This window comes from Scomber scombrus, chromosome 13 (assembly GCF_963691925.1).
Source record: "Scomber scombrus chromosome 13, fScoSco1.1, whole genome shotgun sequence".
In the NCBI taxonomy this organism is placed as follows: domain Eukaryota; kingdom Metazoa; phylum Chordata; class Actinopteri; order Scombriformes; family Scombridae; genus Scomber; species Scomber scombrus.
Window position 1 is genome coordinate 10,948,364 of NC_084982.1, and position 24,444 is coordinate 10,972,807.

Below are 24,444 nucleotides of genomic sequence, written 5' to 3' on the forward strand. Positions count from 1 at the left end.
CTTGGAGACTCTTCCCCCCAGTCTCTGGTCAAGGGAAACATCTTGATGAAAACAAGTTCTTACAGAGGCCTCCATGTTGATCCCTCCCTGAAGGGCTATGGCTTATGTTCTTTACCGCTCTAATTTGAAATTTGTAATCTCCAGCCTTCTTGTCTCCAGTGGCTTTATTGCACCTCTCCCTTAGTCAGCCAAAAAAGGCTGTACTGTACGTGTGTGTCTGAGCACAGAGGGTCAGGTTTCATCTCTCATTTGTCACAGTTGACGGTGCTGAAGCCTGGAAGAGTGACCCGTCCCTTCATCTTAAGGTCACTCTCAGGACCTGTGTTGATCCGCTGGATCAGTCTCTTCTCAAACAACAGGGGATGGTAGGCACCCAGTGTACAGGCAATATCGACATAACGCTCATGGTAGTGGCACAGGTCCGTCTGCCTCAAGGAGGGAATGTACTCGTACACATGCACCTGCTCGCACAGCGCCATCATCATGAGGATTCCTGCAATGAGAACAGACAGAGAGATTAGATCAGGTGTTATTGTTCAAAACAACTTACTTTAAAACTTGTTCACTCTAAAATAGTTTATGGAGCCTTCAAACATCCCTAAATCACATTAAGTTCAAAACACAAGTGCAGTTACAGTGACATATGATGGTGATGGGAGCTGGGAGGCTGAGCCAGAAAATAACAGCTGCAGGCTGTAAAACCAAAACAACAAGTAAAAGATGCTGAAAGGCTCTATAGAGCAAAGGGGAACTGCAGAGTTGGGTGATCATTGTTGGATCGTCACTATGAGCGACCCCTTTAACAGACCGGTAGTCATGTGATCCATTGTTAAATATAGAAATATTGATTAACAACTGCTGCCACAGTTTCCATGTCAATTCAGGCAATTCTTAAAGTGCTGGATTGACTTTGATTGATTTCCGACCTATTTTTCAATTTACTTAAATGAAATTGTAACTGTAGGGTCTTGCAAAGTAAAAAAAAAAATGTTTACAGCTTACTACAAAAGTACACAGGGCCTAACTTGCAGATAGATATTCTCAGTTGGGGAAATCCAATTATGAAACGTGTAACAGTCTTCCTGAAGATCTGCTACACACACTTTTGGTGGAAGTTAGGGTTAGGGTTAATCCTGACTGAATGCACTCACAATGGGTAGTTCTTGGGTGCAAATGTGAAGTTATGTTGTGCTGAAAAAGAGCATATGTGCTCAGCAAAACCTCTTTTAGATGAAGATAAAAAATAGAACTGAATACATAATATATGAAGACGGCGAGTTTTTCTGCCTCAGCAGGCTCTGCATGGTACATTTCACACTGTGATATGTTGCTATCACAAAGAGCAGTCAGTTCCCACAAACATTTTGTTACCTTTCATTGTTTTTCATTCCACCTCGCTGTTGATTTCTGTTTATCATTTTCTCTCTGATAATTGTTATTCTGCTCACACCTCATCCTTGTCCACGGCTGTTCTCCAGCATGATAACTCACAATAAATAACCAAGCCAAATTCTCCCTGGAGTGTGTTAAGCTGGTCATGTTGGCATGTGTTGAATTCACCATGGTGAAGGCTGTAGCTAAGATCCAGAAGTTTGACCACCTAATTTTCCTCAAACTTTCCTTTCTAGAACTTATAAAACATATTAACACATAAAATATGAATAATTCAAAATAAACCCATTAGTAATGATGTACACTAGAAATCGTGCTAGCTTGCTAAACACAATCCCACAAAACAAATGGCAATGAATACATTTTTTTCAAGTAAGATATCACACTATCATGGGACATTTCTTTTTAAAGTAATTTTCATTTTTCTGTAATTTATTCCACAACTTTATTTACTTAACACTGTTTTATACATTTTCACGTGTAGATAAGCCATCACAATCAGCAAAAATAGTGCTATGGTAATGTCCCAAAACTACATAACAAAAGGTTTCATTTACTGCATTCATCTTCACTAATGTGTCTCACTTTTGTGCAACAAACAGGTTTGAAAAAGCCCTGCTTTGAGGGCTACAAATGAATTCTGATGCAAATGGATTTTATTTGCATAAGGTGAAGAGAAAAAAATAGATGTCATCTTCACACCGAAAAAGCATTTATTCTTTAGAGAGCAGCTCTCAAAACTGTCCAACTAATGTGTTAAAATACCTCTAAAGGTTAAACTAACCACTTGGAGCATTAGAGGCCGTATACACTAACAGTGCAGCAGACTATATGGGGACCATTTTCTCTTCCCCAGCATCACTACCAGTTGTCTGTTAGAACATGAAAGTGCACTAAAGCTCTAAACTCTGAGCAGTCTCTCTGAGAGTGTAAAACCAGGGTCATTCATTCTACTGAAGATTCAATAAGTCTCAGTTTGTGTAGGTATGTTTTTACACCGTATTTCTGTCCTTCTCATCCTCAGTTCTACAGGTGTTTCCTCATTCTGTTTCACTGTGATCACTGGTCAGCAGAGAATGGCAACACCTCGATGCCCTCCAAAACCACAGTAATCCAACTTAACCGCAGAGTCTACAGCAACACAGTGGCCTGCACTGCCCAGATCTCCACTGATGCCCTCCACCAGTGCAGCAGCACCCCGGCCAGCAAGCACACAAACCCCCCGGAGCTTCCGACCTGAGCCGAACATCCTCAACATGACCAGACAGAAAACAGTCATGAAGACACAGGAATAAATCCACTTTGAAGCCACACCTACAACATGAACTACAGAAGAATAAGGACTAAAGCATTTCGAAATTAAATGTACTTTACGTATATGAGCATGTGTTTGTAAAGAAAGGATTCATTTTGTGTCACATAGGTTTCAAGTTTTTTACGTGTACAAGACGCAAAACCGTGCAAAAAATATCATAAGTGTGTTTTACATTCACAATATGATCAAATGTATGTGGACAACAGAATATTACAACCACAAACATCTTTATGTAAAACCACGGGCATTAATAAGCTGCTATAACAGTGTTCTCTTCTCAGCAGGTTTTGGACATTTGACGAGATTTGCTCCCATTTGCCCACAATAACATTAGTTATTTTGAATATTGATGTGAGGTGAAAAGGTCTAACTTGCACTTATTGGTCCAGTTCATCTCAGAGGTCAGAGCTTTGAAAAATGAATGGTCATTATTTAACTATTGGCACAAAACTGGAAGCATGATACTGCCGAAAGTATCACTGAATGCTGTAGCATTAAGAAAAACTGCGCCTGACCTCACAAACCTACTTTTGACCATTTAGTGTATTTAACTGTCTGTGTCCAGGTGTCCGAGTGCACAGTAACAACAATATTTTTTTAAGGTTTAAAGTCCCCCCTCCTCTCAAAAAATGTGTTTTACTTACTGTTTCTTCACTTGGATGTTTGAACTTCATTGTGTAGAATGATATATGTGCAGAGTTTGACACTCACATTCATCTGGACAGTTTGTCAGTGCTCACCATAAGTATAAGGTGTTTTCCTATGAGCATGTTTTGTGACATCACAGCTTGTTTGGAGCCAGTAGATATCACTTTAAAAAATAAACATTTAATGATCCAAATAACTTTGAATTTCTTTTGGAAATGGATATTGTGTTCCCCTTCCCCCACCACCAAAATGAAAACCTAGTGCCTATTCTCTGTTGCTGTTAGTTTGTCCCTCCGTTGCTGTAAATGACAAGACTAGTCAATCATAGATTTGTGCCTCTTCGATCACTGTCCTAAGTGGATTGATTGTGGTATTCATTTAGCTTCTCCTCTTGCTGTCTTCTCTTCCTCTTACTTCACCCTCTCATCTGCTACGACTGTAAATGTTACACAATCCTAAAAGTACTCAGACTAAAAACTTATACTCAATTGACTTTACAGCCTCTATGTACTTTATAATTTTGGTATGGTGTTTATTATATTTATTGCTATGTGTGTTTGTGTTGTTCCCTCTTTTGATATGGTTATTTTGTGTTATTACCGCATGTTTCTGTTGCATGTTTTTTGTACATTAAAATTGATTACAAGTCATGGAGAGAGAGACAATTACATATATATGCCTGTATTCAATTAAAAAGTATATTTCAGTATACCAAGTTGAGGGAAGGTGACCACAAGGAAGGGGGATAAGGGATGCCAAATGGCTCATATTTTACCAGCATTTAGTTTGCGGTAGGGGAGAGGCCACTTTATCACACCGGTCTGAGCCACAGTGTTCGAAAACAAGATATTCAGTGTGACCATTCAAGAAGACACCAAGTTGATGGCTGATGAGAGCCAATACCACACCTGAGCAGATGGCTGTCACACAAGAGCTACGTTGAGGAAATGGCAAAGGCTTCCTGAATGTATCTATACAAGTTTTCCATAAGCGCTCTGGCCTTTGTTCACAGCATTCAAGACCAGAGACATCGGGATCTCGTTATTGAAAAGAGACAAATGCACAGTAGTGGTAACAGATGCTGCTGAAATTTCCCTGTCCTAAGGGATACGCTCAACGGGGCATCTTTCAAATATCATGCATATTTTTCAAGAGGCAGTTGTGTCAATGGTGACAGGCGCACAGTGGCAGGCCGAAAGTGACACTCTGACCTCAGCCTATGTGGAAGTTAATTTAAGCCATGCCAAGACCCGAGCAATATGTATTTCATAAATATATTTTAATAAATATCATTGCTGCGGAAGAGAATCTTTGTGTTGCTGTATTTTAAGAGACTTGAGGTTCTTCTGAGGGTGCCATAAAAACACAATGAGCTCTACGACTCTTGAGAAAAAGGCAATTTTCTAAAAATGACAGGAGACTCTGATGAGCAAGAATACTGTCAACATAAATCTGACCTTTTACTAATGATCAACAGTACGAGCGTGTCATATCTGTCTCTGTGGTTGTGAAACAGTGCAGTAGAGATTGTGGTAGATAACTTTGACAACAATGAATTGATGCAATGTTTGAAAATCTGCTGTTCTAAAACTGTGGGCAAGCTGCTTAATTATTCTTATCTAGAGCTTGACTTGTGATGTGCCACAACTCATATGGCTTGAGTAAAATCCCACTGTGTTATGTCCACCAGCAGCGTACAGTGCTTCTCTTCCTGCTGGTAGCTTTAATTACTACCTTACATTTCTTCAAAAAGACAAAAGAACTGCACATCACCCACCATCTAACACAAAACCATGACACCCAAATAACAGAAGGAGGAACCAACACACAACTCACTAATTTCCTTTAAAAAAAAAAAAAAGGAAAATAAAGGCTTTTGTTCCTATAGAATGGAGGTTAATGGGATTATTTTGGGCGACTTGGTACAAAGGCAACTGCCAGATAATGTAATGAAGAAAACACAGGCCCATTTGCATTCATTTAGCAGTGGGTAATAAACAATACTGGCTCATATAATGGATATATGTCTTGAAAAGGATTGTACTTGTCCTGTATTAATGGACAGTGCTTGCTAACAGCTGGGGAAAAAATCAATCTATTCAGCATATAGCAGATTTAGCAGAAAAACAGTCTAATAATACATGTAGCCTTACATATAGGTATAACAAAAACTCCTTCAGGAACATACTGATATTCTGTTTCATTAATAAGGATATATGCAGTGAAGCCTTAAAATTCAGTAGGTCTTGTTTGCAAACCCCTGCTGCCTTTCATTCAAGCCACCTCAGAGATTAATTTACTCCAGTGTACCACAATACAGTCACCTGCAATCCCAGGGAACCATTTCAGAGCAAGGGTTGTAATACAGCCAGTCTGTTTAATTGTGTTTGATGAAAGCTGATGATCAAACACTGAATTGTTTGTCCTCTGTGCTCCAACTGTGCTAGTGTGAAATCACCTGATGTTATTGAATGTTTTCATTTTTTTCCCCTTTCTTTTTATTCTATTATGTTAAGATACTTTCAAGTTGCTTAAAAGCCTGATGGCCAGTAGATTATGTTAGCCTGTCGGTATGTTACCATAAATTATTTTTCTGTGTTTTTTTCCTGTCAAATATCCACTTTGAGTTGTAGCAATACTAATAGCATTGGCTCTAGAGGTGGGGTTCAGTCTGTCCAGCATTTTGTACAGACATCCTAATGGTTTTGACGATCCCCTGACTTTTCTCTCTGGTGCCATCACAAGCTTCACATTGACAGTTTTGAGGACCTGAAAAACTAACGACATTCTCAATATAAGATGGGAAACATGATATAAACATTATACCCAAATGGTCATTGTGATCATAACTGTGGATAAGCATCTAATGCTACTTTTGCTAAAAATATAGGACAGAGGACATGGCACACGCATCAATGTCTTCTGGTAATCTGATATCTCCCACATAAAAAGAATACCGCATAATGACCGACCAGTCTGATGTGTGTTGAGGTGTGTGTAGTTATTTTTTAGCTGTCAGGTGTCATTTGCATGTGATTTATTCAAACTGAACTAATCAAACAAGTCGTATTTGTCAAATGGGATGCTGCAGATTTATCAACATATCTGTGCTGCTGCCTTCAGATGCTGCAGGAATTTAATAAACAGCGGGAGAAGGCTTCCATACAGATTAAATCAACCACAGAAAACAGAGACAGAATCACTCATCTTAATTTATACATGTATGCTTTACAGATGTTCCTACTTTAACCACATCAAACCCTTTTTAATGTGGATTTAACACAGCTTTTGAATGGAATGTTTAATTACAGTTTAAAGATAATCCTGTTATTGCTGTGCATTTGTTTTCAGTCATATTCCAGTTAAGTGACATACGTATGTGGTTCTAGATATCTACTCTCAGCACAACTTCTCTAATTTCCATCAGAATACCAATAACTCTTTCTTTGTGCTGCCTCATTTGAATAAACCTCCCACTTTACTACACATCACAGAGGGAACATCACATTTCAAGGTGAAACAGCGCAACGCTGCTTGTTGCGCTGCCAGGAAAATAGTGCCCTTGATTTTGTTTGATACTTCTGGCAAAACATTATTTGACCCCCAGACACCTCTATTATTGTTATTATTTTTATTATTAGCCTTTATTATGCATGAAAAACATTTGTCTCAAAAAGAGAAGAGATGATTTATGCCAGTTTTAGCCATTAGCTAATTTCCATCTGTGGCCCCTGGACAGGTACACACAGGACAATAGGCAGACACAAAAACATTCATTTACATGCAATACCATTACATATTCTGTGTCACACTACCTATTATACAGACAAATCTACAAGCACACATAAGCATATAAATACCAACGCGTTCATCCAGGTACAGCTACAAAATTACACTTCATCACAATTACAAATCTGAATCACAGGCAGAATTAATATCAACACGGCTGGTTGTTCAATATCCATTTTTTGCAAGTTTTAAGCTCAGCTGGAAGCATATTCCAATGTTTGACCGACATAAATGAAAAAGCAGACTGAATTATTCCTTGACAGAAATGTGATAAGTACAGAAAAATTGCTTTGATAAATAAATAGTAAAATAACTAGTTGATTGTGGCGGGATTTATTCAGACCCAGCAGCATAATGCAATTTCTTAAACAACATGGCTAAAAAAGTAAATGTATCTCTTTTAAGCATAGTGGTTGTTTTGTAATTACTGTTAAGGATGACCTCATTCTCTAAATAGCACTATGAACAAGTAGAGAGATCTATATATAAACTCCGTTATGAGAGATAATTTCCTGTTTTTAAACTCCACAGTACAGATTCTGTATTATCATGTGTCTTTCGCAACAAGAATTATTGTGACAACCTCGAGTTGCTTGATAAGTACATTCCCTGTCAGAAGTGAAAATAATACCGAATACTGAGCAGACATAAGAATAATGGTGTGTTGCTTAGAGATAAACGAAGGCCTGGGACATAATTGGATGTTTTATGTTATACAGCTGACATTTGAACGTCTGAAAATGATGGTGGAGGAGAACAACATGAGACGTGTAATGACATGGTGGTGAGCTTCCAAGATGTGCTTACAGCAGTCACATTCAACCCCCTGCACAGATGTTCTCTGTTAGAGTGTGCACTGTGCATACTGAAGATAAAAATTCCATCATGACTAAAAGTGCCTGTGTGTGTGTGCGTGTGTGTGCATGCTTGCATATATCACCTCCAGGAGCAGGCAAGGAAATGTGAAGATAAGGATACAGAGGCAACTGCAAGAGAATACTGGAGATGTACACTGCATGCATACCAGGTGTGTGTATGCATGTACGTGTATGTACTCACCTATGAAGCCAGATGAGGGAGGATTGGGCTGGATGTTCTCCTGAGTGTTGCCTTGAATCACATCCCAGAGTTTCCACAAGTAGCTGGGGTGAAGGATGTAGAAGGGCTGGCCAGAATTGCGCTTGCGATACTCCACGTACGGGCTGAACAGGTTGAAGTCTGGACTGGCATACCACTGGTGAAGAAAGAGAGGGGGAGTTCAGACCACAGGGAATTCAAATATTGCAATGTGTTTTGTCGAGACTTTGTACAGATTCTCAGTCCTTTTAGCTTCATTTCAGTCTAGTCCACACTGATCAATAAACATGTGTCATACAGTTTCAAATGGCAAAATGAAATCAATATAGTCGTCATGAGGTGCCAGGTTTTCAGTCTCACTCTATATCACTTCCACCACACATGACAGATCATGGCAAAGAGTGAATGTGGTGTGTCCTTGCCCCTGGAATGAATGAAAGTTGTACTTTGATTATTTTACATCACCTACATGTTTGAGTTTCACTGAGCAGAATGATGTATGTGCAGAGTTTGACAGTGAAAGAATGTTTTCACATTCATCTGCAGATGGCTGAAAGTTTCACTGTGCTCACTTTGAATCAATTTAGTGCATACACATGCAAGGATGATTTGTGACATTACTACTAGCCTGGGAGCCAAATGTGGTCCAGCATGCAAATAACACAAGTGTGTGATGTGGAAATGTGAAGCCTCCAGTGCACATACACTGGAAATTGACTTTTCTGTGAAGAATGAGACATGGGGCGCCAAGCAGTTAAACTTTTGCAATGAAAATTCCAGACTCTTTGAATATGCAGACAAAAAAGTCTGGAGGGGATATTTAAGAAAGATTGTGAATTTGAAATATATTTTGATAATAATTTGCCTAAAAGTAAGAGATCCCTCAGTGCACAGGTAACATGAGTTTAATTATTAATGAATATTGAAAATGGAAGATACTGAAGGTGTGGTTGAAGATGAAAGAATCTGAATCTTGTGGAGTAAACGAGGTGGAAAAAGAAATTCATTTCAGATACTACTGTCCTTTATATCATGATTTTTCACAAATATAAGTTATCAATTTTGATTTGATTAGAATTGAGCACAGAGCTTAAATTGAATACTTTTTTGATAAGGTTTTTGCCATTTCTGGATATAATTCTAAAGCATGGATTAGGCAGAAACATATAATTTAAGAGAGATAAAATGCTCACATTTTATATTACAGGCTATTTATTTATTTATTTATTCATTCATTCTTTTGTTCCTAAACTAGCTCAGATATGCAATGTTCTGACATAAATGGATGCATTGTGTTGATTTAAATTTGTAAATTATTGTTCGTGCATGTGTTGCTGTGTCTTTGTTTAGTGCTGTTGGGTTTACATGACAGAACATTTGTTTTGTTTTTGACTAATTTGTCAAAAAATAATTTCCATATGGGATGGGTCATCTAAATGGCCAGAAACAAAAATAAAACTATTCATTCATTCATTCATTCATTCATTCATTCATTCATTCATTGTCTGAGGGGATCTTTTACAATACTTTGGGAAAGTGGAAATATGTTTAAAAGAATTTTTATGTCTATATCTTGTTTTGTAAACTAGCCAATTGAGGCAGGTGATATGTTTTTTAAAGCATCCTCATTTTACTTTTAGTGCCCCAAGCATTTTGTATAGTACAGTATATATACATGTAGTACAATGGATTACGGGATAAAGGACAGTGATGTAATTATCATGTCGCTTATTGATGGACATGAAAAGGTAAACCAACTTTAGGCCATTTCTTGTCAGCAGCTGCGATAGAGAACATCGCTTTATGAAAATGTCAAGGATTCATATATAAAGACATAAAGACACAGACTGCTGGTATGACCACTGATTGTGAACTTCTCTGTTAGCTGTACTCTAATGGCTCTAAGAACTTCTCTTCAAAGAAAGGCAGATGAAACGTTGTGAGACAGGTGGAATGTTTTTGCCTGCTGTTTCTGTGGTGTTTTGTGCTGCGTTAGTACTGCGGGAGGGTAATGTTTTATTTACATTTTTCACATATTGTTTTTAACTTTAACTTTAAAGAAAAATAGTATATGATTTTCATGGAACAAAACAGAAATACAGAAATGCTCTTCATGCTACCTGATCAGCATTTTAACAGAAGTTCTCATGCAGATGAGTGAACATGTCTCCTGACAGACTTTTGCAAAAATTGAGTGACCTATGTGTAAAACAGTTGCTCAGGAATTGTTGTTTTAGACAATAAACAGTTTTGGAGTCTGTCTATTATTGATGACATTTAATACTACCCTCTGTTATCAATTTGTGAAAAGTGTCTGTTTGTCTGTGTTGTAGACCACATTTAGTAGAGCTGCTCGATCATTATTTTGGTCAACACTGAGATCACTATTGTTTAACATATTGCTCACTAGGGCTGGGCGATATGGACAAAATCAAATATCCCGATATTTTAGACCAAATACCTCGATATAAATATTGCAACAATATTGTAGCGATGATTCTTGATGCTTTCACAAAACATTTACACTATGACATTTTTGATAAATAATCATCAGTAATGTGGATACAATGACAAAGTGGGTAAAAGGTACAAAACAGAACAGCTAGAACATTCTGGTAAGTTCCGAAAATCATATATTTTACTGTAATGCAGCATTTAAAACCAGGAAAAGACAACTCTGGTGACATATCGCGATATTACGATATCCAAAATCTAAGACATCATATCACGCTATTGATATAATATCAATATATTGCCCAGCCCTATTGCTCACACTATTATTTAACATATACAATATAAAATAAACATAAATTAGATTAAAATAAATAGATCAACTATGTTTAAATGTATTTCCACAACCTGAAAACTACTAAAAATATATTTAATAAATAAAAATGTACAACCATTAATGTGAAGTGAGAGGTTTGAAGTTGAGTTGAAAGCAGTGGTGGGTTGCAGACAGCCTAATAAACAGGCTGTTTGGTCTGTATGGGCACAAAAGAATAAATAAATAAATACATTTAAAAAAAATTAAAAGGCTCATACCTTATGTAAATTGAGAGAGTAAGGTGGAGGGTCCCAGGCCACCAGGGTCACATTCCTGTAGATAGAATTTGTGTTGAATCGATACCTGGGATTGACCAGAATCTATAGAGGGAGATATATAGCACAAAGCAAATTAATTGTATGTAAATTGAATTAGTAATTATTTTACCAAATACAACAAGCTCGAAAGCCAGAATCTCCTTAATTAGGGCTGAAATTAACAATTATTTTCATTGCTGACTAACCTGCTTTATCAGCAATCCTTGTTAATCGCTTAGTCAATAAATTGTCAGATAACGGTGAAAAATGCACGTTACAATTCCCCAAAGTCAAAGTAATGTATTCAAAAAGTGTTTAATATTTTGTCTGACCAACCGTCCAAAACTTAAGTTAATTTACATTTATATAGAACAGATAAGCACAAAATCCTGATATTCAAAAGGCTAGAACCAGCACATTTTTTGCATTTATGCTTTTAAAAAGTTCCTATTGACAAACTAATGTGTTAATCTATTTATTATTGCAGCTCTAAAGGCAATAGTTCAATAGTTCACACTGTCATCAGACTTCCTGGAGTCATGTCGTCAACGTGAGTGGAGACTCCACAGATTGCATCCAAGAAACAGTCGAGCACATATCCGCCAGTAAAACAAGATATGAGACGTTAGAGAGCTCTAGAGGTGCAGGTATGTGGATTATATTATCTCTGGACAGAGCCGGGCCAGCTGTTTCTCCCCATTTACAGTCTTTATGCAAAACTAAACTAACCAGCTTCTGGCTTTACCTTATATTAAACTGACAGATAAGAACGTTGTGGTTGAAACTTACTGAGAATGTATACTGAAATGCTGAATCATTGTAATTGTATGACTGTCACAGTCTTGTGACCCCTGTCACACTCAGTCGGGGCCAGGAAGACCAGACATAAAGATAAGATGTGGCCTTGCAGGGGCTCATCTCTTTTTAGTGTGTGTTGCAGTGACTGGCTCCAGTTGGAGATAACTAGAGGAGCTGTTTGCGTCAAGATATATAGGATACACTTAATTTGTCCCGATGGGGAAGATAACACACATGACATTAAACCAGTAGAACACATCGTACCTAAAATTAAAACATAAACATGCAGCATAAAAAACAGGAAAATCAAAAACAGTAAACATAAATCACATTTATCCATTGCACAGAAACCCTCTGCCAATGGCACATTTCATTGGTGTTTAGAGTACTGATGCAGGCAGAAATAAATGAATAAATGACCTTGTTGTGATCTCTAAGCATCTGTAAATACAGCCTCTTGTGTACAGCATTCTCTAACTGCATTTAGTGTGTGTTCGTGGTAGTACTTTCATCTTAGACAGACCAGAGAGTTTATTTTAATTATCCATCAAAGGGGTATCAATCTTCTCATCACACTCCCTGCAAGACAGCAAATGAGCATATCTCTACCAATGTCAAACTATAACGTCAAATCTATACTTACCTACCAATTCATTAGGTACACCTTGATATAATAAAACCAATGCAGAATACATCCTGCCATAATGAACACTAAAATGCTGCTGCTGTTTTAAAGGCAAACTGTTTTAAAGGCAAAGCATGCTCACAGCAAATAATGATTTCATCTAGGTTACACACTTTCTAACTTTACTTTTAGCGTCTACAGCTTTTGCACAATACTGTATCTTCACAGTAGGTTTATAATTGATATTGAGAGTAATCGTGTCTATTCACAAATGGTTTATGAGCCAAAAAAACAAACAAAAGGGAAGCAACACTAACAACCAAACCATCAATAAAACAACACTAACTACACGATAAAAGCATTTGAGCATAACTGAGTCATGTGTATGATAATATGGACTGAAGTCATAATTCATGAATTATTATGCAACTCCACATAACTTACATGTGTTTCAGTGAATGTGATGCAGCTCTCTCAGTGATGTAACGATTAATGATTTATTAATATGCGTCATACAAGGCCAGACTCACCTGCGAGTTGATGATGCGGATAGTGGTTTTGTTCCCCACGTCTCTGTCGTACCCCTCTGTAGGTGCAGAATTGAACCTCAAAACTGCATCATGAGAATCTGAAAGGCAAATACACATTATTATTAAGTCATTATTGTATACTAGAAAATGGCATAGTCTAGTCTCAATAGGATGTCTTCAGTATGAAATTAGGCAATTCCTCCCCTGAGGCTTTTGCACCTTTCTACACATATATGACTCAAATCAGGCAACATATAACTGGTTCCAGTGATTGAGTTTTCTGACAGTATTGAGTTTTCTCCATAAATTAAAACTCACAAATTGCTTTTTTGCACATCAAATATTTCACATTAGCCAGAGCTCCCTGCTGACACCACTGTCCTAAAGAATTACTGCATATAGTCTTATCAATTTTAGGAGGCAATGTCAAACAGTAAAGAACAACGTGAAACATATAAAAAGCTGACTGTGACATCCGCACATCTATTAGCATATGTATGACTTCCAACAGAATTGTTTGATCACTCAGTAAACACAAAGAGCGCATTGTCAGGTTTTGAAACAATGTAATCAAATAATAAAATCAGAGTTAAAATGCATTATATTTCTTCAACCTTCAGATGGAAACAAGAGTTCAACCAGTCTAGGAATAGTATACAGTATCTTCTCAGAAATATATGTCATAATGACAGCACACATAAAGAGACATTGCTATCACACTGAATTAAAGAACAAACAACGCTGTCCTCTTAAGGCTTGTCAGTTAAAGACATTAAAGAGACATAAAAATCTATACAGCTATAATTTGTCTTACCACTGGCTCAGACAAAAGTAGATCATCATAAACTAACTGTTAAACAAAGGCTGAATAACTTACACACAGTCAACTGCGTTATTTTACAAAGCAACGAGCTGTGCAGCATTTTGATAATAGACAGCAGCTGTTTAATGTGAAATATAAAATACATACAAGAAATACATAAAATGATAACCACTATTTAAATCTCTCTCACAACACACACACACGCAAACACACAATACGTTCTGCACATAGTGAGATCAATGGCCTGGCAACATCATGTTTTTGTGGCAGGATGTCACTATAACACGGTGAACTGCAAATTCAGGAGCGTTGTAAATGATGATCACACTAATGGATAACAATGATATCTGGCAGGCTCACAAAAATAACCAAAGTGCTCTCTAGTGGTAATGTTGGGTAACTGATGAGCCATTGCAAACATAAATACCCTCACTTGCAAAATATCTTAGTTTCCAACTCTGCAAGTCCACATTGTTTGGTTGTTTTGTTCATACGACATCCTTCACAGTTCACACACCAACATGAAATTCTAAGCTTGATGGATGGTTGTAGTAATAATTACAAACTTGCAATGTCCGCCTGTCTGTTGATCGATCCTTCAGTTCCACTGATCCTCTCGTGCTGATCTGACACCAGAATGGATGATCCTCCAGTTTTTAATCTGATACTCTTTTATTACTGCCACCCGTGCACTGTTACAACACTGATTGGCATTCGGAAAAACACCTACCTACTGCAAACACATCATAGTGCAGCGGTGAAGAGTAACTTAATACATTTACAAGTAAGATTCTTTAAATTTTTTTGTTGTATTAATCTTGTTTTGGCCTTGGGAGAAACATTTAACTGTACACCTTGTGTGCAGAGTTGGGATGACAATAAAGTTGACACTGAACTTGTATGTTTACAACATACTATATATACACAATACATACACACACACATATATATACACATATGTTGGTGTATATATATATGTGTATATACATATATGTTTAATCACTTCTACTCTACTTCACTGGAAAGTTTATTCGTAAGGCTGATTTATCTATAGTTGCAGACAAAAAATAACAAGGAAATTCAGTGAAAATTACAATCTCCATGGCGACAATAACACTACCCAATCACATGCACAACAAAATATGACATTGTCCATGACATACAAAAATTTTACAGGTGTGAGATATGTAAGGAAAACGTGGAGTGAATCTTTTTCTTTGTCTAAAATATGTATTTTCTGTTTAGTGACAATCAAGAGTGTCGAGCGTCCTGCCATGAATCAGCCTTCAAGTTTCCACATTACGCTTGTGTAGGCTGCATACTGAAGCACTAAGTCACAAATGATGCTTGTAGGGCCACCCCCTAAAATGAGAAACTTTCCTCCTTCAGCAGATGAATGTGAAAATAGCCTTCTAGTGTCAAACTCTGGACATACATCATTCACAGACAGTAGGAACAAGAAGACAAACATGTATTTCTACACTGTGGTACTGTTACTTTTATTGAAGTAAAAGATACAAGTATTTTTCCCGCTACTGCTGGCTTGACATTGAGTTCACCCTCCTTCTCCAATATAATAGACTCAACATGCCTGCTGCCTACAAGGCTACAGCAGACTGATGGACATTCACCAAGGGTTTCTTAAAAGCAGAGATGGTTCTGTGTCTACATCCAGAAGAAATGCATGTTGTTGATAAAAGGCAAAAAAGTCTGAAGCTCATTTTAGTGAAGAGGGGACTCACATTTTTACCTATCATGAATATTGTGTGAAATTTGTATTTATGTTTATATATTACTTCACTGTCACAATTATTTTTAGTTTTGTTGTTCCAGGGTGGTTTTAATGACTCACATGTGCCGCCACAAGTTACCACATAAACTGTGTTTTTTTCAATTTAAGCCTTTGGCCCATTGAACCTGAAGTGACGAGCGACACATGGTGCTCTTATTAGCATTAATAAAAGATCCTTGATTGTGCTTTTTTATTATTATGCAAGTGTGCGGCCTCTTACACATGCTTTATTTATTTATGCTAATGAGCAAGTACTACTTTCACAGAATGTAATTAAACATAAAATGGGGCACACTTGAGCATACTCATAAATGCTAATAGGAATGCCTCAAGTGTTTCATGAGGGGAAACCTGCTCACACATCAGTAGTGTTCATGAAAAATAATGGATACGCATGGATAATTTGCTTCCCCACAGCCAGTGATTTTCTATCTTGTGTGACTGTGACCCCTTAAAATAGGCGCAACCCCTTCACAGCCTGCAGAGTGGCGAGCGGTTTGATCAGAGAATCGTTGATCATTTCATATGATTCCTTCTCAGAGGAGCCCTAGAGGTTTGAAACTGTCAAAAAAAAATTGTCCCAAAATGCACGTGTGCCTAATCAAAAGTTAAAAAAATTAAATAAAAATCTATTATCTGTTCACAACAGACTTATGACTTATACTATTATTGTATTACTTGACCTCCAAGTTAAGAAGCAGGAGATGCAATCATCTTGAAGATTATATAGTTTAAAACCAGCTACAGGGTTTTCTAGTCTAATCTCAATTTCAAGGCTTTCATTTTACAATGCTTCTGCAGCCCTCCATTTAGCCTGAACTGAAGAACACACCCAAGCCTTCAATAACAGCTACAATTTTCATCATTTCAGACTTTTGCCAATAAAAAACAGAGCTGTTTGGACCTCACGTGGCCGACCTTTCAACTCCTTTTGAGCTTTTCACTGCTGTCAAAACTCCTTTCTCTTCAGAGAAACCATACAAATATCCATTGTAACATGTAGCACTCGTTTTCCACTGGTTCCTCCTGTTTTGTTTATAAGATTAGCATCAACCTGGCCAGGATCAATATTCCATCCTCCCTTTGTATTTGCAATTATCTTCCTAATTTCATTTTTGCAGTGTGTCGTTTCTCCAGAGGGAAAACCACTTTATATTCCCTTTGTTTTTCTTCTTTTGTTTTTTGTAGAGCCACCAACCAATTAACTAATAGTATGTCCAGTCTAGTCAACATTTGATTTTTTTTTTTTTTTAAAGAGGAAAAGCTCCTAGCTCATGACAGATTTTTAAGTTTGTTATCCAGGAAAGTTCATGAAAGGAATTGGAATTTCTGGTGTTCAAAGGTTGCGCTATATTTTATAATTAAGTGTTTCTAATATCGTCTGCATATCATCCATTCAGCATATGTATATAATGTCATCAATAGCTCTAAAAATTACAACCCAAAAAATTAACCACTTCTCTAACACAAGGGCAACAAGTATTAACAAATGTTATGTTTCACAAAAGGTGGTATGTCAGGTATATCCTATAACAGACAAATCACCATGTTAAAGAAAGCCAGTGTTTATTATCAGCCATTAATGTAATTGCCCAACTACTCAACTGTCTATGTGAAAAAGAGAGATGAATAATTACATCCACTGGTTCAATGTTTTAATAGTTTAAGAGTTGTGCTTCGTACATCAGCAGCTATTTTTCAGTGGCAGCTCTATCATTAATTATCTGAAGCTTGCGACATATAGTGATTAAACTACAATATTACAACACCATTTTTCACACTCTATCATATGAGTTTTGATTAATAAAATGTGCATGTGCAACTGTGCATCTATCTACGTCTATGAGATTAAACCTGAGCCCACACTGCCCCTCTGTTGATGCAGTTTTTTTTTCTTGTTTTAACACGTGTTCCTCTTGTCACATTATAAATAAATTTCACAGTTTGCGATCGACACTCCTGTCAATGAGAAGCAGCCTATTTGCGCTCTTTGGAATTTGTTAGATGCCTCGTGTTTCTTTACAAATATAAATATAGATAAACAGTTGGTTTGAAACTTGTAAAATAGAGCTGAGGTGTCTTTATGTCGACATGTGTGGATGTCAGTTTCCTTGCCTGACAAATAAAACCTTACAGAGGCAGTTAATGTCTTCAGTAGAACGGTAGTAATAATTAATGAGAACTTCTGTTTTATTGATCAAGTGAAAAAGGTAATGCAGTCATTGTTCATCAGTTTGTCCAACTCAGAAAGAAAAGAAAAAAGAAAGAAATGAGATCACTCATCATCTGTGAATGCGTTCTTTTTAATCTAAATCTATTCTGGTTTTGATCCTGGCTCGTTATTTCTGGGATATCTTTCCTCTGTATTGACCACTTTGTACTGGCTCCCTGTTATGAATTGATTTTTTTATTGACTGCTCATTTAAAAAAAAAAAAAAAAAAAAAAAAAAGCATTACAAGACCTTATTCCAAATAAATTACCAGCCTGTAATCTAAATGTGCACCTGAGAGTCCAATGAGAGTGGATGGGGCCCAGTTATGTCAGCTGTTGACCATTTACAGGTTAATATGCTTTATTAAAAGGCACCCAGATTTTTACAACATTTATGTATTGTGCTAAGACACAGAAATCTTCTTATAAATAAATAAAGCTTTTATCACAATTTTTTTCTTCTGTAGCATCTTTGACATTTTTGACATTTCCTGTTGTTTTTTAATCCTCTGTGAAGCACTTTGCATCTTTAAGAAAAATAAATATTGTTACTGAAATTTACATGAGTGATGAAATATTTAGTTGAGTTATTGGCTCAGATTATTTTTTAAGCAAAATACCAAACAATCACCGTTTCATACAGTAACTGTAAATGTAATCTCTTTGGAATTTAAACTGTTGATTGGACAAAACAAGCAATTTTAAGGCATCACCTGGGGCAGGCTAGATATTGTGATGGACATTTTTCACAGTTTTAAAATAACCAATTAATTGACTAGGCAAACAAAAGATTATCCATTATGAAAATAATCATTAGCTGAAGCCCTACTTTAAACTAGTTCGGGTTTCTAAGATTGATGAAAGTGATTAAATGATTCTTATTGTTATGAGAATAATTATTTTGTGATGTAACAGATATCAGGGCTAGTTTTGCATTGTCTGTCATGTACATGTATCATTAAAATAAGAAGAAAATAAAAAAGAATATTGATATTAATATTAGATTTAAGTTGAATGTTACTATAGGTAGAATTGTATTGTGATTATAGCAGGGTTCAAATAATTCTGATGGTATAAACCCAGTTGTTTTTTTTAAAGAAAAAAAAGGTAGTGTATGTGTTGCGTTCAAATGTATCCATCTAAATGTTGTTTTTAATACAACCACAGGGGGGCGCCACATCAGAAATGAAATACAACCAAACAGCAGTTACAGAAATACAAAGTCATTTGATCTTCAAAAAAACAAAAATCTAAAATCACAAACTACAGTCTCAAAAAAGAAGAGGGAGCTGACAGTTAACATTACAAACCCCAGAAAGAGAGTATTTGTTGCAGGGCTATGACACTGAATTGAACAGTGCTGTAATGCATTGCTATTATTTCCTAAGTCCCCAGTGCTGTAGTGAGGAGGCTGTTCATTCTGGCGACCACATGATGGCAGCTGCACATCACACTAACCCTGATACTAAGCCAAAACCTCAGCTACAAAGCCCTTGCATATGATAGGAAACACAGTCATCTAAATGTCAGCTAAACTGCAAGGGAGCACAGAAAAGGAGTTTGATTTTCAAACCTATCTGTAGGTGTTTTTCTCACAACTGCACTTTACAGATGCAAAATGCAGGTTTTGATGCAGTGCAGCATTCTGGGGCGGACAGCGCAGGGAGATGAAGTAGATAGAATGGGATCCATGCAGTTTGATTTCTTGTTGAGGCTAAGCTGGAGAATTAATGTAACAAAGTAAAGCATTTACAACCCTGTGAGGCTGTTCAATAATGAATCAGCTTCATCACATTTATCTCATCTGTCAAGTAGGTAACCCCACCGCCATCCTACCCTGTCAAGCAAAATCTCTTTATTTGAGAACTAAATACCACTGATGACACACTGAACCACACTGATGCTATTTGACATAAAGATGTATGTGCTCACCCTCAAACTAAAACTGCTCACGAATTACAATTTTATGACGATCTACTTGTTTGTTGTGTTCTGTTTTCTAAAGATGTGAGGCGTACACATTTTCATATCAGTCAGATGATTGTGAAAGTATGACGGTGAACAGACATGCAAACTTCCTTTGTTTGTGAGCATGTGCATATGGGCCACATTACTAGGCAGAAACAAGAAAAATAAGCATGGAAGATGATGACACATCATCAGATTAGAAAACACCTGCCGAGTTTAAATCCAGGGCCTGGCGCTCAAAGCTAGAGACTCCTTCTTTTGTTACTTAAAATAGTGAAGTCAACCCCAGTATTTAAAAAGACACCAGAAATGCAAAAAACACCCTAATATGCAACCACACAGTCAGATATGAAGTTAATAGATTTAATTACCCTTCACTTTATTTACTTACTGTAGATTTAGTCTGTGGTATTTTTGTGTACTTTGCAGAAAAGCTGTTTGCGTTAGTGTTGACGCAGACAGAGTGTTGAGCGCAGTGCCTTCACTGACAAAACCAAAAGTTCTTTCACTGTGAACACAGAGTCAAGTGCAGGATGTAGCTTTGCATGCATCTAGGTTTCTTATGAAAGTGGTTAAGTCTGCTTGTGTTTGTAAGACATTGTTATCTGCAACAGCCAGGGTCTATATTACCCTGTCAGCATATATACATGTTATAGAAATATAATGCATACGGTAAAACTAAAGCCCAAGTGTGTGCCCAGAGAACCTGAATTCACAATTAAATGCAAGGAGGCTATATGTGATGTGAAGGCGCCTGATTGGTTACCAGAGGGGGTTCTGCCTTTTTTCTAGTGAGCCATCTGTCCGTGAGTTCACACTCTCCCCACTTACCAAAGAGCTGCCAAAGTCTCTCAACCAAGAGCACATACACTCAAACGCAAAGACGTATAGCCTACTAGGCACACACTCAACCCTGTTCACCATCAGCTTGACAACTTAATAAGTAAATGCCATGCAAAATCCTACGCACATGCTAATCTATGTGGGTGTTAATGGATATTGTTGACCTTTAAAAATCGCCTCCAGACATGTTGTAAGAGGTATATAAAACACAAAAAATGTTCAATTATCTCGTCAGAATTCCTAAATTAACATTTATTCCTTTTAATTTATTAAAAAATCCCAGAATATAGAAATATGCAAAAAAAAAAATTCCCAACTGCTGGACACGAAATGTTTCCTACTTTACAAAAAACTCAATTTGCAATGCATGTGGACCTTAGATTTTCAGTTTTCCATATCACACTTTTGTAATTTGAATATTGAATCAGGACAAACTACAAACTAGTTATGGTGTTACAAATCCTGCTCATAAGTACAAGCCTTAAACTCGATTTTCAGTGGGTACAGAGAAAAGTTCCACTTCCAGCGGATGAACTTGAACTTGAACTGAAGAAACAAGAAGAAAAACACATTTTTGAGTGAACCAGGACTTTAAAGTTCTACATCTTAGTGTTGAATTTAAAGAATAAGAGATCAAGAATAGAATACACTGATGTTGAAATGAATATAGCTTAGTCAGGTAGTGATTAGCCATTAGTATGGTTAATCACTACCTGATTCACTTATGTTCAGCTGGAGTTGTTGACAAACTACAGCAACCACTATAGTGGTGTCGTACAGTGTGTGTGTATGTATGTATATTGTTCAAATGTTGGGGGGTTTCTTCAACCCATCAGTAGCTGACAGTCTGTGAAAAAGAATTTCCCTCTGGGGACAATAAATAAATATCTATCTATCTAAAACATGGATGTGAGCAATCTTATTATACCTGTCCTAAAGGTGCAGTGGCACTCTATAGACCAATGCTTTGTAGTGCTTGCTGGACATTGAGCTGCTCCTCAACTCAACACCTTTTTGCATAAGTTTCACACAACATTGATATGTTTCACCTTTTTGCATAAGTTTCACACAACATTGATATGTTTCACCTTTTGCATAAGTTTCACACAACATTGATATGTTTGACGATGAAAGTGAAACATGAAGAGAAGAATTATATCCCCTGACCTGTTAGAAGTCGAAACAGATTGTGTTAACTTTCTAAAGCACCATTATCACATAACAGTAACAGGAAATAGAGCTAAGGTTTCTGTCTATAATAATAGTCTGTCTCAAATCTAGGCCCTGCTTTTTAGAATGTGTGATGTTATCATTGCTCTGTTGGCCATTTTATTTTGAACGTGGTTTTGATTACTTCTTAACTTTTTCTTAAGTGCCACAAACAGGCTAAAATTTCCACTTGTGCATAAGGAATAGGGCTGATGATCTTGATATAAGTAAAATGCATCACAGCATGCCATTATAAATGGTACAGTATGTATCATGGAATACAAATGGTATGTCGTGACAGATACCATTTATGCTACATATCAGAAATGTCACAAATGTTGTGACATATACACAGTTATAAAAAGGAACGTTGTGACATATTGTGGTGCAACAGCCAGTAAATCATATTTGACATAAGGTGAGGTCTGTACGAACCAAACCTGCTTGTTTGGTACAGACCTCAGCAAAAATCACATCATAATCATTTTCTTTTCTTTTTTCAATGAAAAGGAAATGCAAAAAATACCAGTCCCATTAAAATCATGACTCATACCACAATATTAAATATGGGGTTATGCATATTCTTCAGCCCTAATAAGAAATATCAAAATTTAACTGAGAGATTGCAGCAAAAGCTTCTAAGTAAATTGACGCTTCCTGGAAAATTGTTCTATTTTGGACAGCTTTCCCCTTGCACCACTCAGGGATCCACTTCTCAATTTAACACAGCAGATAATCATAATCTAACAGGCAGATGGTCATGAAATGCTTCATGCTTCTAGAAAAAACTTTTTTATTTTAATGACTGATTGGCATTACAAATACCAGAAAAGGTTTAACAAAAACAAAGTTCCAGCCATGTGTCCCGTTGTTGCCCTTATATAAAATCTTTGTTCTCTCTACTTACCAATCTCTTTGCCCAGTCCTGAGTGCAGAATGGCCCCGGCCGAGGTGACCACCGCACAGGTCTTGAAGCTGCTCTTGTCCTGCCGCCTGTACAGTTGGTCGAGGGGAAGGGATGGCACAAGACGAGCCCAGCCAAGTGAGGCGAAGGGCTCCTCCAACCCGTCCACTGTCCTCAGCTGGGCCTGAGCTTTCATCTGACATACAAGCTCTTTGGCACTCTGGGCAGCTTTGCGATGACCCTTGTAAGAGACACGGTGTTTGTTTGATCTCACATATTCCTTCATAGCATGCTGCAGTCGAGGGTTCAGCATGTCGGCCGACATTCGGCCTCGCCACAAGCGCTGCAACACAGAGGCTGGTTTAGTGAAATAATATTGCCCCCGATCAGAGGAGTCACTACTGACCCTCCTGTGTGTAGTCCTCATTCTGTTTCCCTGTTCTTTGTTTGTGTTTTCCCTCTCATCATCCTCTTCCTCTTCCTCCCCTCCATGGTTGCGGGGAGCACTGACATGGTTTGGATACTCTGCTGTCTCGGAAATTCGCTCACGACTCTGGAAAACAGTGTCAGAATGTGAATCCACATTTTCTGTGCCAAATGAGGACCAGGCAGCCAGGCTCTGGGGGTCCAGGTATTCCTGGCGACTGGCCTCCTGGCTACCATAAATGGCATAGGGTGCACTGTTAGGACTGTGGCTCACCTCCTGGCTGAAATCTGGGGAATTGGAAGGCTCTGGTTCATCTCCAGGGTAGGATGTGGTTAAGGTGGACGCCAATTCATGTCTGGACCCCACAATGTTATGCTGTGGATGAGAGGACTGTATGGAAGTCAGGCGACGGGTGTCAGGGTGCTGGGAGAGTAAAGAGCTAGCAGAGGTCAGGGTCTCGTCGGGACGAGCATCCAGAAAGTAAGAAAGGAGGGCGAAGAAGAGGAGAACCCATGCCATAATTCCCAACAGCATCAGCCTCCGCCACTGCTTCATGCTGGACTTCATTAGCTCTCACTCACACACACACACACACCTGTTCAGCCGGCCCACCAATAACAAAGCCTCGCAGCCAGGACTTAGCCGAGAGGTCAGCTGGAGGACCTGTAAAAGAAGAAAGCTCAGAATAAAACTGTGCAGGGGGAGACAGAAGTAAAGCAGATGTTTGAGATGTACTCACCTCAACGGACGATCCTATTTCTTCATGTCCATGTGACCGCCAGGATGTAGCAGGACCCTGAAAAGAGGAGTGGTACAAATGAGTACACTACTGTATGTGTGTAAGAAACACCCAACACTCAAAACCTGTTGCATTCTTCTCATAACCCAAAAAAGGAGAATTTTTCAAGAGAACAACCATTTTTTTTAGATGGAATCAAATTTCCCTCTCTGAAATAATCTCACGCACTGAAATCACAACATGTACTTAAGACTCATCTATATCAGCAG

At 37.6% G+C, this 24,444-nt stretch overlaps 1 protein-coding gene across 1 annotated transcript; it reads right to left on the reverse strand.

Moving 5' to 3' along the window:
- Nucleotides 1-245: 245 nt before the first annotated feature.
- Nucleotides 246-24,003, reverse strand: st6gal2a (ST6 beta-galactosamide alpha-2,6-sialyltranferase 2a). Its single transcript, XM_062432285.1, has 5 exons — nt 23,013-24,003; nt 13,259-13,356; nt 11,267-11,368; nt 8,204-8,378; nt 246-493 (listed from the first exon to the last, which is right to left on the reverse strand). The coding sequence occupies exons 1-5, from the start codon at nt 24,001-24,003 to the stop codon at nt 246-248; spliced, it is 1,614 nt and encodes a 537-aa protein (XP_062288269.1).
- Nucleotides 24,004-24,444: the final 441 nt, after the last annotated feature.